The following is a 14,463-nucleotide window of genomic DNA, read 5'->3' as shown; positions in this document are numbered from 1 at the left end:
CTGTTTCAGCTTTTGCTGGTAGGAACACCATCAGTGATAGTATTGACTCTGCCATGCTTTCTGCAGCTGTAGCTCAGGCCTCTGCAGAGGCAGAGATCCTACCCCCTGCCTGCTGATGAAACACCCACTAGCTCCTAATCCCTTCAAGTATCGTGGATTGAGGGTTAAGATTGCACCTTTATTCTTTCAAATATAATTATGTTTTAAAAGGAGGCAAGCATTATACAAGTGTTATTAATCCAGGGCAAAAAAATCATCATCATCAACAACAACAACAACAACAACAAAAACAACAACAACAACAGCCAGTATCAACCTGTCACAATAGCAAAGAAAATATTTAAGAAAAACATCATAGACATCTTTATACAGAATCTGATTCATATTTCCAGTTGACAAATTACCTGACCTGTGTACATATATATGTCTGACCCTTCTAAGGAATCTTAATGTGGCCAGAGGTGGCATGTGCAGACTGCATGACCATCTGTGATCTGCTTAACTTTCCCAGTATGAACTGGATGCTATGGTGTAGATGTGAAAGGTGGAGGTTTGAACATATATACCTATTGTGTTCAAAGTCAGTCCACCTTCGTATTTTGAAATCTAGAATACTGAAAGTAATTTGTAATGGACTGGGAGGATGTAAAATGTGTAGATGCAGCCTGATCTGCTGAGGAGCTACACGTATTAAACTCACTCACCATGGGCACATCTCCTTCCTTTAGACCTTGCTTCCATAGGGCGAATGCATGAAAAAGCAAGGACAATTATTGCACATATAATATTGGAACCAAGCCTACAATTCAAGCTTACACATATTTGATGTTTTTGCGTGTATGCTCTAGTGCAAATCAAACACCCACAATCAGACACTGGGACTGATCATGTGCTCACTGTGGGTGAGGCAAGCAGCTGTGATCTCATTCCTTTATCACATATATTCGATTGTGCTGCCCAGGGAACCCTTTTAAGGACCAAAATACTGTATAGGGTGTAAAAGATTTTATAAGGAAAAGGCTTATCAGAGCTGTTAAGCATATCCATTGCATGCAGATAAACATCCAGTTCTTTCCATTAAATCTTTTTCATTCAATTCTACAGAGAAATGTGGAAATGCCCAGTTCATTACACTGAACTTGTGTCTGAATATTCAAATGTGAGGGAGAGAGCTCCTGTGCTTAGGTCTTGCTTGCAGATTTCCCATGGGCATCTGGTTGGTCACTTGTGACAACAGAATGCTGGATCAGATGAGCCAGCAGGCTCTTCTTATAGTCTTACATCATGAACACTGGGATGGTTTCAAAACTTGCATCTGCCATCATAATTTACATTGTGTTCTATAGACACGAGCTGTAATCTTGCACGTTGCTATGACCCATTGATACCGGGATTTCAGCCTTGTGCAACATCTATGCACGATACCATTAAGCTATGTGTGTGTTGTGTGCGCTTTTTTAAAAAATATATCTGCTCATATGTGTGTCCATTTTTGTTTCCAATGTATTAAACAGGACAAGCTGCAAACATTACTTCCGCTTCTGTTGGCACACCATCAGGACTCCCTCAGGTATTCTGAACTTACAATTTACCTGTGTATTGTTTTCCTTTCTACATTGTCATCTCATTCTTACAGCACTTGGTGTTAGAGCACCTGCTTTACATACAGGGTGTCCCAAATTCAATCTCCCCCATATCAAGATAGGGTTGGAAAAGACTCCTGCTAGATACCCTGAGTTGCTGCCAGTCAGTATACAGAAATTGACAAATGATCTGGCACACCACAAGGCAGCTTTCCATGTTCTGGTGTAGTAATCAAAACTAGGGCTGGTGACATAGGGTTATATCCAGTGCTGCACAAGCCACTCACCCTTTCTCTGCACCCACAGATCTGACTCAAAGGGTCCCCAATCATTGAGCAGATTTTGAGGGTGTGTGGTAGGCTGGTGGGGGAAGAGGAAAGTGAAGTTCCGTTGCATAAGTGGAAGTCCGTTACACAAGTGTAACAGCAACATTAAATACAACCCATGTTCTCCAACTAGGCCATGTTCTTGTATGTTACTTCAGGTTGCTCAGAAAGATGCTTCTAAGAGGAGTGAAAAGGAAAATACTGCACCGTTACTTGAAGAGAAAAGTAAATCTGAAAAGGATGACTCTGTGGACTCAAGCTGTAGTGAGAAACAAGCTGAAACACACGACAGCACACCAGCAAAAACTATTGGCAGATTTTCAGTGGTCAGTACACAGGATGAGTTAACTTTACCACCTGTGCATTCCTTGAGATACTCTGCGCCACCAGATGTTTATCTAGATGATCAACCTTCTAGCCCTGATATGAAGACTTCTTTGCGGCGTGTGCAGACAGCATCCTCTATCGATGTACTTTGTGGTCAGGATTCTAGTGATTCTGGCGATGAATCTCTTCAAAGGAAACCATCTGCAGCTCCACCATCACCACAGAGCAGTAGTGCAGGAAATGACTACGTGAAAAAGACCTCATCTTTTCTGCAAAAGTCTGGAAAGTCCAGTTCACAAGGCCTTGATTCTCCTAATGGTCATGGATCAAAAATCCCAACCATCAACATAACTTCTTTCCATTCACAATCATCATATGTGAGCAGTGACAATGACTCAGAGTTTGAAGATGCAGACATGAAGAAAGAATTGCAGCACCTGAGGGAAAAGTACGTTTCATTTCCATCAGAATGTCTGGTGTCATTTTGTGCGTTTGTGATATTTTTGCTGCATTTAATCCGTTTCTGTTTCTTTCCTGCGCGTTTATTACAAGTTGGAGTCACTTGATATTCCAAGTAAATCAACTTCCTTCCTTTGGCCTAGTTCTCCTGAGCTGGCAGTCAAGTATCTGGACGGCATCACGTAAGGTTAAAGGTGAAAGACTGAGGTTGAAGGATGGCTTCAAAGGAGGATTAGACAAATACATGGAGGCTGTCAGTGGCTGCTAACACTGATGCCTATGTTCTACCTCCATTGTTAAGAGGCAGCTGGAATACCAGTTGCTGGAATTCAGGAGAGGTGAGGGCTTTTGTGCTCAGGTCCTGCTTGCAGACTTCCCATGGGCATCTGGTTGGCAACTGTGCAAAATGGAGAGTGGACTCAGTGGCTGGTCTAGCAGGCTCTGGTTTATGTTCTTCAGTTGGAGCAGCTTATTCCCCTTCTCTTTATTTTATAGGTGTTTTCCATTGTTGAAGATAGAATTGTTATATGAACCTCACACTTAGTCTGACGTGGTAGAGTCCCAACACAGTAAGAGCTAGGCCTATATCAGAACATCTGAGAAGCAACAAGGTCATCATGACCCATGACACTTGTGGATGATAGCTTAATATAAAGTAAACACAGTTTTTCTTTCCATTAACAGGACGCATCTTCCAGCTCTCCCTCCTCCTACATGTCCCTAAAACTGTTCCTCTTTCTCTCACTATTCTGTTGCCCTCATCTAACTTCATGTGAAGCTTTGGTCCTGTCCTCTTCTAAAACCACATAGCCTGTCATTTCTCCTCCTTTCCATCACAGTATCAACCTACGCCTTTCATCTCCTCTTCTGTATTCCTATATGTCACTGTTCACCCTATTTCTTATCCCAGTCTCCCTCTCCAATTTCTCTTCTGACCTTTAACTCCTCCTTTTTGCATATTTCAGCTTACTTCTTACTTTGTTTCCTCCAACTCTGCTGTTGATCACATCACATCACATTTATTTAATTACTTAATTTCTACACCACCCTTTCTCCCAACAGTGGCCACCTTCAGCATTTCACTAATGCTACTTTCACCCAAATCATCAGTAATTTCCTTGTGAAGAAAGGGAGGATGCTCTGGAAAGCCTTGCACACCTATTTCTTGTCCAACAGCTGCCCAACAGCCCTGCAGTGCTGCCAGCTGGGTTTTACTATTCTGTAGTTGCTACCACTACCACCCTGTTTTGGTTGCCTACAGCCTCAGAAAAGGAGGAGCAACCAGGACTATTTAGATCCTGGCATCCTGGACCAGTGCACCTCCAGCCAATCCGTCGCCATTTCTTATCATGACTACGGCAACCTTCTCCTGTTTGGTTTTCCATTTTCTTAACTTGGTCCCCTCACCTCTATTCCACACTCTTTCAAAATAATTCACCCTTTTCATTGCTCTTCTCATGTGTCATTCCTTTTTAAAGCTCTGCACTGGCTTCCTGTCTACTCCTGCATCATGCACAAGCTTTTCAGTATTAACTTTTAATAGCCTTCATGGTCATGCCTCCTTTTCTTTTCCTACACAGGATTTTTTGTGTGTGTCCCAGGTGGTATCGTATGACTGGTTTTCTATTGTAATATTTGCTCTCATGCAGTGTCCATGAAAAAGACTGCCTGTGGTCCTTATGTGGATACTATGTACAAATTATATATTAGACATATTCTGTGTGTGTGTGTGTGTTTTACGCGCGCGCGCGCACACACACGCATGCACACACACACAGCCTTCTGGATCAGGCAAATGACCCATCTAGTGCAGAATCCTGTTCTTACAGCTGCCAACCAGAAGCCTGTGGGAAACCTGCAGGCAGGATCCAAGCACTCGGCCCTCCTGTGGTTTCCAGCAACAAGTATTCAAAAGCATTGCTGCCTGCAACTGTGGAGGCAGAGCATAGCCATCATGGCTAGTAGCATCCCATAGCCTTCTCCTACTTAAATCTGTCTAATCCTCTTTCAGAACCATCCAGCTTGGTGACCATCACTGCCTCCTGTTGGAGTGAGTCCCATAGTTCAGCTGTGCTTGCGCATGGAGAAGTCATTTATTTTCTCTGTCCCAAATCTTCCAACATTCAGCTTCATCAGTGGTCCATGAGTTTCAGTGTTATGAGAGAGAGAGGAAGACTTTTCTCTATGTGCTTTCTGCATAATTTTATAAATGTCTTATCAGGTCGCCTCTTATTCACCTTTTCTCTAAACTAAAAAGTTCCCAAGCGCTGCAACCTTTCTTCATAGGGGAGTTGCTCCATCCCCTTGATTATTTCCGTGGCCCTTTTCTGAACCTTTTCCAACACACACACACACACACATTTAAGCAGCGCTTTGCATTTGATGTAACAACCTGTTTCTGCTCTTCAGACACATGAAAGAAATTACTGAGCTGCAGACTCAGCAGAAGAAAGAAATAGAAGCCCTGTACATCCGACTGGGGAAGCCTTTGCCACCAAATATCGGGTTCCTTCATTCTGCCCCGCCAACTGGCCGTCGACGAAGAACCAGCAAGAGCAAATTAAAAACTGGGAAATTAATAAATCCTGTTGTTCAACAGCTCAAAACAACAACATCCAGTACAAGTACGTACATCAGATAACTTTCTCCTATGAGTAACTTTACCAGTGCTATCCTTTTGCTGCCACATGTTTATGAAGTGCACATGATGTGTAGTGAAAAGCATCTGTGTCAGTTTTACATTTGCATTGTTCTCGCAGAGAGACTCAAGATTTCAAATTGAGGACTGTTTTGTAAGGCAGTGGGTTTTTGTTTTTGTTTTTACATTTCCACTATTTGACCCCAGAACAAACGAAGGCCTGTTAAAATGGATTTACTCAGATTGACCTTTAGCACATTTTCCTGTTGAGTAAATTAACATGTAAATCCAGCACTGAAGCAACATTAAACACCACCGCAGCAACAGCATACGGAAACATTTGTAAAACCTTATTTCTAGGTCTAAGACTCTGTCTTGATTAGAAAATGGTTCTGCCTGGTTGCAGCTTAGTCTTTGTGGTCTGAGCATGATCCAGCTCAGTACTGGGGAAGCATCAGGCCCAATAGAGTTCTACTTATGTCTTTCTTCCCCTTGGCACACCAAGCCATTAGTAGGCATGGGGAGGGGGGCATGCACGGAAGAAGCATGACATTCAAGTTCCTCCACATGTGGCTGTACCTATATAGGATATATTTATATTAACATCAGTAACAGCAAAACATCATTTTTTGTAATAAAATAAAATTGGGGGGGCAACCACCCTAATTCTTATAATGCACTTAAAAACCCTACAGACTGTTTTATGATTTAGTTGCTTTTTGTTTCTGTTGGGTGGTATTCAACTAATTTTTACACACAATAAACCCCCTGATATGAATGAACACGACAACATTATGTGCATTAATTTCAGTAGTTGTGGGTCTAGGCATTGTGCTCCCCAGTCCCCAACCTCAGATAAATAAAAGACCACTAAGACTGGGCTTGGATCGAAACAGGCCACAACTTTATTGAATACAGATGAAAGAGGTTTGGCTTGGGCATGGGACAATCAAAATACTTCCGGCCCACCCATTGGAAGTGACACATAGGTCAATCCAGGTGGGGGTTCCTAAGACTTACATCAAATAGGGTGACCCGTGAATCCCTTTAACGGGATACCCAAGCGTTTGGAGCAGCAGGTGGAAACTACAACCCCCTCTCCATCCAAGACAAAGGATTGCCCCAATGCCCAATGATTGCTATGAGGTAGGCAAAACCACCAGGTTGGAGCCAATTCGCCCGGTGGACAAATTCCTACCCAGCCCCATAAAATGGCGACCACAGCAAAGTCCTTGACTATCAACTTGAACCAAGGGTGGGGAACCCGATGAGGGAAAAGCAGGTAGGGCCCCAGGTGCGGGCCATTTAAATGGTCAGGGACCGGACCCGACGGAAGCCTTCCCACTCCTCCAACTCCACTCCCTCGCCAAGCCCATGTCCTAGCCTACATCCCCGTTCATCAAACCGGGATGCAGGCCAGGATCCGGCTCCTGATAGGTGGTGCAGGCTTACACCCACACTATCTATCAGGAAGGGGCACTGATGTTAGGATTATCTCATCAGGGGGCCTGGTGGAACCTCTGCTGTCCCTCAACACTGCCTCACGAAAAGGGTGAGTGGACTTGGAACTCAGTGTAGTGCTGAGGAGATTGCTGGTGGGATGCAGTCCTCCACACCCCACACTGTTCTGTGGAATCTTCCAAGAGCAGATTTGAAGGAGGGGTGTGGGGTATGGGAGCCAAGCCCCCTTGCACCAGCAGGAGTCCTTGCACTGGCTTCTAGTGGAATGGCGTAGATGACTTACCTTTTTAACATTGGTTTTATTATTTGTTTATACTAGGCTGAAGATATGATGGGTGATATTAAAAAGCACCTTTTAAATTGCATGTTCCCACCTCTCATTTTTGTCTGCCCAAAAGGAAGAATGTGCTACCCTTGGGAATTGCTCACTTCCCACAGTCTTTGCTGTAGCTGATGTGGGGCATATTCCCTACAACCTTTGTATAGAAAATGCTGTAGCATTTTTCCATACTAAGTTATGAACTTTGTGTGTTTGAAACTTGTTTACATGGGGATTTTTTTTCTTCCATCCCATATGTTTCCAACCACGTCAGCAGTTTTGAAGTAAATTGGGGCGGAGGGAGAGAATCCTTGTAAAACTCTTTAATATCTTCATTACCATGCCGACTCATTGTGTAAAAGTTGATAGGTGAAGACCAATTTTCTCCCTAATCTCTGTTCTCCAGAAAATGGGACAATGAAATTCAGTATTTTAATTATTATTTCTGACTAATTTCTACCTAAAAAATGTGAAGGCCATTGTAGTTCCTGGAGAAAGGGAGGATGAGTTTTGCTCAGCCATTCCATCTGATAGAGTGGCTCGATCTTGCACTGTTTTTCTGAAATGATTCCTTTCAGTCTTCCCCCCAACTGCCCTCAACCCAGGTGAGCAGTACAGTATTGCTTTTTTCTCACAATGCAGTTTCATCTCTGCCCTTTATCCAGTTTCTTCTTCTTCTTCTAGGGTTATTCATTCATAGGATATTGGGAAATGAAGCAAGCTTCTTCAGGGAATTGATGGTCTATCCTTTCCCTGGAGATCATTTTAAGGGAAGGCCAGATGAGTTCCTGTGAAAATGGGTTTAAGTTTGGGTGGCTGGGGGGTGGGGTGCATTCCTCCCAGACTCTGGATGGACTAAGACTTTAATCCTTTATGTACCTACTTGGGAGTGAATCCCATTAGTCTCATGTCTCTTAAAGAATCCAGACAATAACAACACTGTTTTGTGTCCCCATTTTGTGTGCCCATTGGGGCTTTCATCTTGTGTTTCCCAAACAGCAGTCTTTCACAAACACAGACATACACCAGATTTCTAAAATACCCTTTTTTAAAAATAGTTTGGATATGGCAATGGAAAAGTCCTGAAAAACCTTTGCCATCACCTAATGTAGCTCTCTCAGTCATGGCATCCATCAATAATCCTATGTAGGTCTACTCAGATGTAAAATCTCACTGCATTCAGTGGGGTTAGTCAGCATACAAACATAGCTTATGTCCAAAAAATGTAAAATGGGGTGGCTCTGCAAATTTTGTTGGACCAACTTCTATTGTTTCCAGCCAGCATAACCACAGGTCAGAGACATTAGTAGACAGCATGATGAAGCAGCTGCACTCGCCTGACCCATTGACAACTTAATCACTGCTGTTTACTAGAAGGTGGTGCCAGGGTGAGGTGGTAGGAAGGTCAGCACGGAGCAAACACTAGATTGGTTTTGCTGGTGTGTTTGCATTGTGCCAAACTTCCCACCTCCTTACCTTCTTCTTCTTGGTAAGGAGAAGTGATTCAGCTGTTGGGAGATCAGGTGAGTACCACTATGCCACCCACTACTGGTCAGGGATCATAGGAATTGTAGTCCAAGAATATCTGTATTGTAAAGCTACTGTTTTAAAGCTACTTCTATTGTAAAGCTGCTGTCAGTGTTGTTTAATATTATATTGGCATCAACATTTGCAAACTGAACAGCAGGTTGGTTACCTGCAGTTGGAAGTGTTTCAACTGTGCAGCTTCATGCAGCTCTAGATTTCTTGCACTGCTTCAAAATATTTGAAGCGTTCTTCAGTAATGACCCGCTAGTTGCAGCCAATCTTATTTTTTGGCGTTTGGTGATTTTTGCATGTCTCCTTTTTTAGGTAGTGTATCAGACTGCAAAGACACTCTGGCTAAAGAAAATGCTAAAGCTCAGACTGGTTCTACTGAAGCGGCAGCACTAACTTCGTCCACATCAGCCATACTTGGAAAGTCAGTTCAGACACAGCAACCCTGCTCTGTCAAGGCTTCCTTGTCCACTGACATCTGCTCTGGATTAGCTACTGAGGGAGGCGATGCCCATGAAAATTCTGCCCAAGGTGATTCTATATACTTGGGGTCATCATTCCTTCTATACTGAAATTAGCAATTATTTCAACATTAAAAGTAAATATGTATGACGTTGGGAGTTGCAGGTTCAAATAGCTGCTCAGCGCACAGACTTGGGCAAGTTACCGTCTCGCAGTCTAAGCTACTTTATAGAGCGGTTAATAAGGATAAATGTGATAAGAACAGAAAGGGTCCTATAGTGATGATAACATTATTATAATGGGTCTCCAATTATCGTGAAATTGTAGATGTCCAAGTCATTAATGCGTCTTTTGATTATGAGCAATATTTGAAAGGTTAGTAGTGTGTGAAAAATGAAGGTATCACATGTCTTAGATTCACATTATAGAAGAATTGCCAGTTTTCAAGGAATTGTACATCTTTTTTAAAAAAATAAGGAAATGGTCCTTTGTACATTTAAACAATTTGGTAGGAGGGAAAGACTGGCTTACTTTTCTTTTGGTCCATATTCTTAGATGCAAATCTGGTGCAGAATTTTGTTCCTAAGACATTCTTTCATATTGGGCCTATGCAAATATAGCATGGGAGCAATTAAGCTTTTACCACCTTGCAAGTTAGTTCCGTTATTCTCATGGGTTTCTGGCTTCACTAGAAGATCTCTATATCATTTGAGACACAGTTTCATATAATTGTAGTATTCGTATCTTGCAATGCACAGTTCCATAGATTAGTCACGATATGTGTAGCAATATTTGTTGCAAAGTGTAATGATGATTAAAAAAACAATACTTTACTCAGTTCTGCATGTCCTGCCAAACTAATCCTACAAAGTATCTATTTTCTTCTGCTGTTATTTTTTGCATCCTTTTGCATATAGCCAATGAACTTACTCCTCTTTGGCAAGGCTAAAATGGAGATGTGGATGATAAACTAACAAAGCTGATATGACTGATGGTGACAACTGATCTCAGCTATTTGTACTTTATAAGTGTCTTTGTTTTCTTCCCTTTATATTCATTTGCAGGCTGGACGGTTTTCCACCAAACGTCTGAGAGAGTGACCTATAAATCTAGTAGCAAACCTCGTACCAGATTCCTCAGTGGACCTGTGTCTTTGTCCATCTGTTTGTATTTGTTCTTTTGTATTTTATCATAGCCCATCTTTCTTTTGTCCCCCTTTTTCCAAAACTCATTTCATATATATATATCTAAAACGTTTGACCGGGTGTCCCTATTCCCCCCCTAGACACTCTCTTTGATTTCCTTCTTTAAAAGTTAATCATCATTGACACTATTTTTAATTATTATTTATTTTTTATTTATTTCACGTGGAAAGCTTTTGTGCACTGCTTTTGGCTCATGCCTGGGTACCAAAAGCATGTGTGGAAGATCTCATAATTTATTCTATAGCCTTATGGCAAATCTTACCCTGGACATATCTTTTATGTGATTTTACGTTTAAGTAACTTTTAATTTCCAATGTGGCAGTTATAAATGTCTGCTGTCCCAGTTCCAGCGATACCAAAAAGAAATCCAACGTTCTGTAGACGAATGGTCTCTTTCACACATGTTTGGACTATGAAGACATGCATGTAGCAAGCTGACACAATACTAGAAGGTCACTGAAGGGTATAACTCCTGCACAAGGGCTGTATTCAAACAATATACAGTACTGTTTATATCCACCCTTTTTATTATTGTTACTATTATTATTATTTTATTTGTTCTATCCCTTGCATGTGGAAATGCTGAGAAATGCTCCTGCTAGTTTTTTTAAAACATCTTTTATGAGCAGTATTTCCTCCCCACACACACAATGTATACTTTGGGTTTCTTTAAATGAATTTTGTTAAATGCAACTGTCGAGTTATTCTGCTACAAAGTGCAGTGTGGCTTTTATTGTTAACTCACCTAGCTGGAGCAATTTACTCGGTTGATTTTTACTATGACCTTACGTGACCTCAGAGATGAAGTCAATAAGCAGTTCATCAAAGCACAGAATATTTTTTAAAAGAAAAATTAAAGTTCTAATGGCACTCTAGAATGTTTCGCTGATACAATGTCTGGGTTGATTTCAAATAGCCGTACAACTAAAAGCCAGTAGATGTTTCCTTAATTGTACGAGTATACCAATTGGCAGTTCAATCAACTCTCACATATATTTAACTTTCTTAAAGCAGGTATTAATTATAAGGCAAATAGATTTTTTTTACTGTACAATCAAGATACATTGCACTGATAAGGTGATCTAGACCTTTGTTACATGTAGTGCCAAAAAACAGGGACAGCGTTTTGGTAACTAAACATCCAGTTAATTTAGTGTTCATTTCCATTTGTATCAAACTTTTACCATTGGAACTATGCATTTTTTATCATTATTGAGGTGATGCAGATCAAAGGCACAAGACTACTCAAAATGCATCCTCCTTGATTCCCAAATAATTATATTTTTTATTTTAAAACTTCATTAATATTTAATTATAAAGGGCTGGTGAGAACTGATACATATAGAGATTAGTGTATGAAGCAAGTCACCTTAAACTTTAACAGTACTTTCAAGATCTAGAACTAATGGATAATATCCAACTAAGTTATACACATAATAGTTGATTTCAGTGGGTCAGTTACAAGTATGATCAACATTAGATATTGCTCAGTGTTACTGAAATTTTCTGTATATAATTATTCATGTTAACAATCTGGATGTGGTTGTAACTTTTTCTGTAGTCACAAGTAGTCAGAATAGTTCCATTTGTCTTCTACCCTTTGGTGTACACAACCCATTCTAATTTTAAACATTAAATGTTCTTAGCATTTGGTTCCATGACAGTAATGACAAAGATAACACACAACTTACATTCTTAAACTAGTCATTTTAAATACTCACATGAGCCCTCAATTTTTTAGCATGTATTTATTAGGTGATTTATTGGTGATGCAATTCTTTAGCAAAGCATTCTAAAGGGAAAACAAATCAATTAATTGAATGTGCTATCAGATGTTATCATCTGGTTTGAAAGCAGAGAGTGGATGTGATCTGTTGGGTGAACTTTGCCATTTTTAATAAATCTTTTGCCCAAAGTTAGATGTTGTTAGACTGAATCTCACATATAATTTGACATCATCCGTTTCAAGTTATCTGGCTAGTGTAGCAAAGAACAACCTCCATTTTGATGCCCAGGACACACAAAAGGATAATGTGACCACCACAATATCTGACACCTTTCAGTTGTCTAACACAATGAATCGGTTGCCTGATTTCTATTTCTATTTTATTTATTTATTTTAGAGCTTTATACCTCATCAGTTCCCAGAGCAGTTAACATAAGTTGAAACCAAACCAAAACAAAAGCATTAAAACGCCACTGCGTAAAAGCAGTTGACTTCATAGTCTAGACCGAAATGTTTCTCATTTTAGCTGGTCCTCACCTCCGTCTGCACGTGCATAAACATCTTTGAGCAAGCATCATATCAGATAATGAACTTCAACATCCATTAAAATAAAAAGTAACTGTCTTGTCCCTCCCATTGTGGAGAAACACTTGGGCATGGTGGGCTAAGCCTTCTGAAATTTCATAGCATTTTAGCCCCTTGTCCAGGGACAACTTTTCCATTCTCCTCATGCTTCTTTCCCTTGAGCAAGGCTAGTATGGCCACATTTCAGTTTAAAAAAAAAAAGTGCCTTACGTGCATCTGGAGCAAAAAAATAATTTTTTTCCCTACCTGAATTTTAATCTCCATAAAAAGAAAGTCCTTGAAAGTACAGAGTACTTTCCAGATTCCCTTCCCTACCGTAGGCTGAAGTGTTGCTTTTCTGTAGTGCAAACTCTTTCCTTGCATTTTGCTGGGATGATATATTGGTTGATACTTCAGCAATCATCAAAAAGGTTGACTTGTACTCTCCTTCTTGATTATATACATATATGAAGGGCATGACAGAAACTCCATATACTGCCTTTTAGTAGGACTAAAGTGGTACCTTGAAATTGTGTCTAGAAAAATACCTAATTTTGATGGCAGTTTGCATAGCAATAGAATTTTATTTCTTTCTTTTAAAAGATGACAGATCTTTTTTAAAATGTGTATCTAATGTACCTTTCCATTTACATTGTAATTCAGTTAAGCTGATCATGGCAAGAAGAATTCTTATCATGCAGTTGATGTGAATTTTGATTCCTCTTCTCCTGGAAATAACATAACTTTGCATACAGTCACTGAGGGAAAATGGGAACATTCCCAAAGAAAGGGATGCCATAACAGTTAATATGAATGAAAAAAAATACTTTCAGTTTGTTTGATTAAAGATATCATCCTGTTGGTGCTGTTTGAAAGAGTTCTAGCCGAATCAAGCAGCTAATGTTACTTCCTAAAGAGAAAAGTGTTCCCCAACTCAAGAAAGTAATAGCTGGTCCAGCTCTGCCATGTTTATTTCGACAAAATCTCTCTCTCACATCATAACTGAAAGTCCCTCTTCTTTACAGGGATGGGTTGTGGAGGTGTGAGGGATACATCTGGTGTGGAAGTCCTATTCTTTATTTATTACACTTAAATTCAGTATTGGTCATCATTCCTGAAGTAAAAATACTATTGTTGGCTTTCATACCCAGGGCATTTCTTGTCCCATTTTACATGCGATATGAACAGATATGGAGTAATCTAGCCTGGTTTTATTTTTCAGGCGCAAAACACAATTTCTGACTTGTGTACAGTAGCATGTGGAGTCTGCTTGGAATACTTAATGACATTCAGCAAAATGCTAATTAAATGTTTCATATGGCTAAGAGAAATGTGCAGTAAGGGCCTCTCCCTAGTTTACAGTAGCATGAGGCTGCAGGTAAAGCAGGTAGGACTGTTTGGCAAGGCATGCTTTTGTTTAGCATGTCATCCAAACCTGGGCTGGTGGTTTAGTTCTCTCCAGGCAAACCATGAACTGTAAGCAAGGTTTGTTCTAGAGTTGTAGCTCATGATTTGTCTGGGAAAGTGAAACCTTGAGCCCTGGTTGGAACAACCCACCAAGCCAGACCATGGCTTATTTCAATGCAGTCCAGCAGCAGAATGACTCAAACAACAACATGGCTTTGGTCTATCTGCTTAATATTGAGGGTTTTTTTAAAAAAAAAATAGTTTAAGGAATCTAGTAATTAAATAGATAGCAAATGATGCTCTTGTCAGAGTTGTCCCTTAGAAGTAACTATACTTAACATTTGGAAAATGAGCAGTACATCACTGAATGTATCATAGCATCTCACCAAGCTTTTGAAACTGATGAATTGGAATACCCTCAATAGATCTGTTAGAATCCAGATGCATTTT

At 40.4% G+C, this 14,463-nt stretch overlaps 1 protein-coding gene across 1 annotated transcript in view; it reads left to right on the top strand.

Moving 5' to 3' along the window:
• WNK2 (WNK lysine deficient protein kinase 2) overlaps positions 1–14,463 on the top strand; it is a 108,848-nt gene that overhangs the window by 73,748 nt on the left and 20,637 nt on the right. The window contains exons 23-27 of the mRNA XM_081898370.1: positions 1,515–1,570; positions 2,068–2,684; positions 5,105–5,319; positions 8,965–9,180; positions 10,176–10,274. Coding sequence (XP_081754496.1) covers positions 1,515–1,570; positions 2,068–2,684; positions 5,105–5,319; positions 8,965–9,180; positions 10,176–10,274 — 1,203 coding nt within the window. The remainder of the gene's footprint in view (positions 1–1,514; positions 1,571–2,067; positions 2,685–5,104; positions 5,320–8,964; positions 9,181–10,175; positions 10,275–14,463) is intronic.

This window comes from Podarcis melisellensis (genome assembly GCF_964234715.1).
Source record: "Podarcis melisellensis genome assembly, chromosome: 2".
In the NCBI taxonomy this organism is placed as follows: domain Eukaryota; kingdom Metazoa; phylum Chordata; class Lepidosauria; order Squamata; family Lacertidae; genus Podarcis; species Podarcis melisellensis.
The sequence above is the reverse complement of the archived record's forward strand: the minus strand, read 5'-3'. Positions and strand labels throughout refer to the sequence as shown.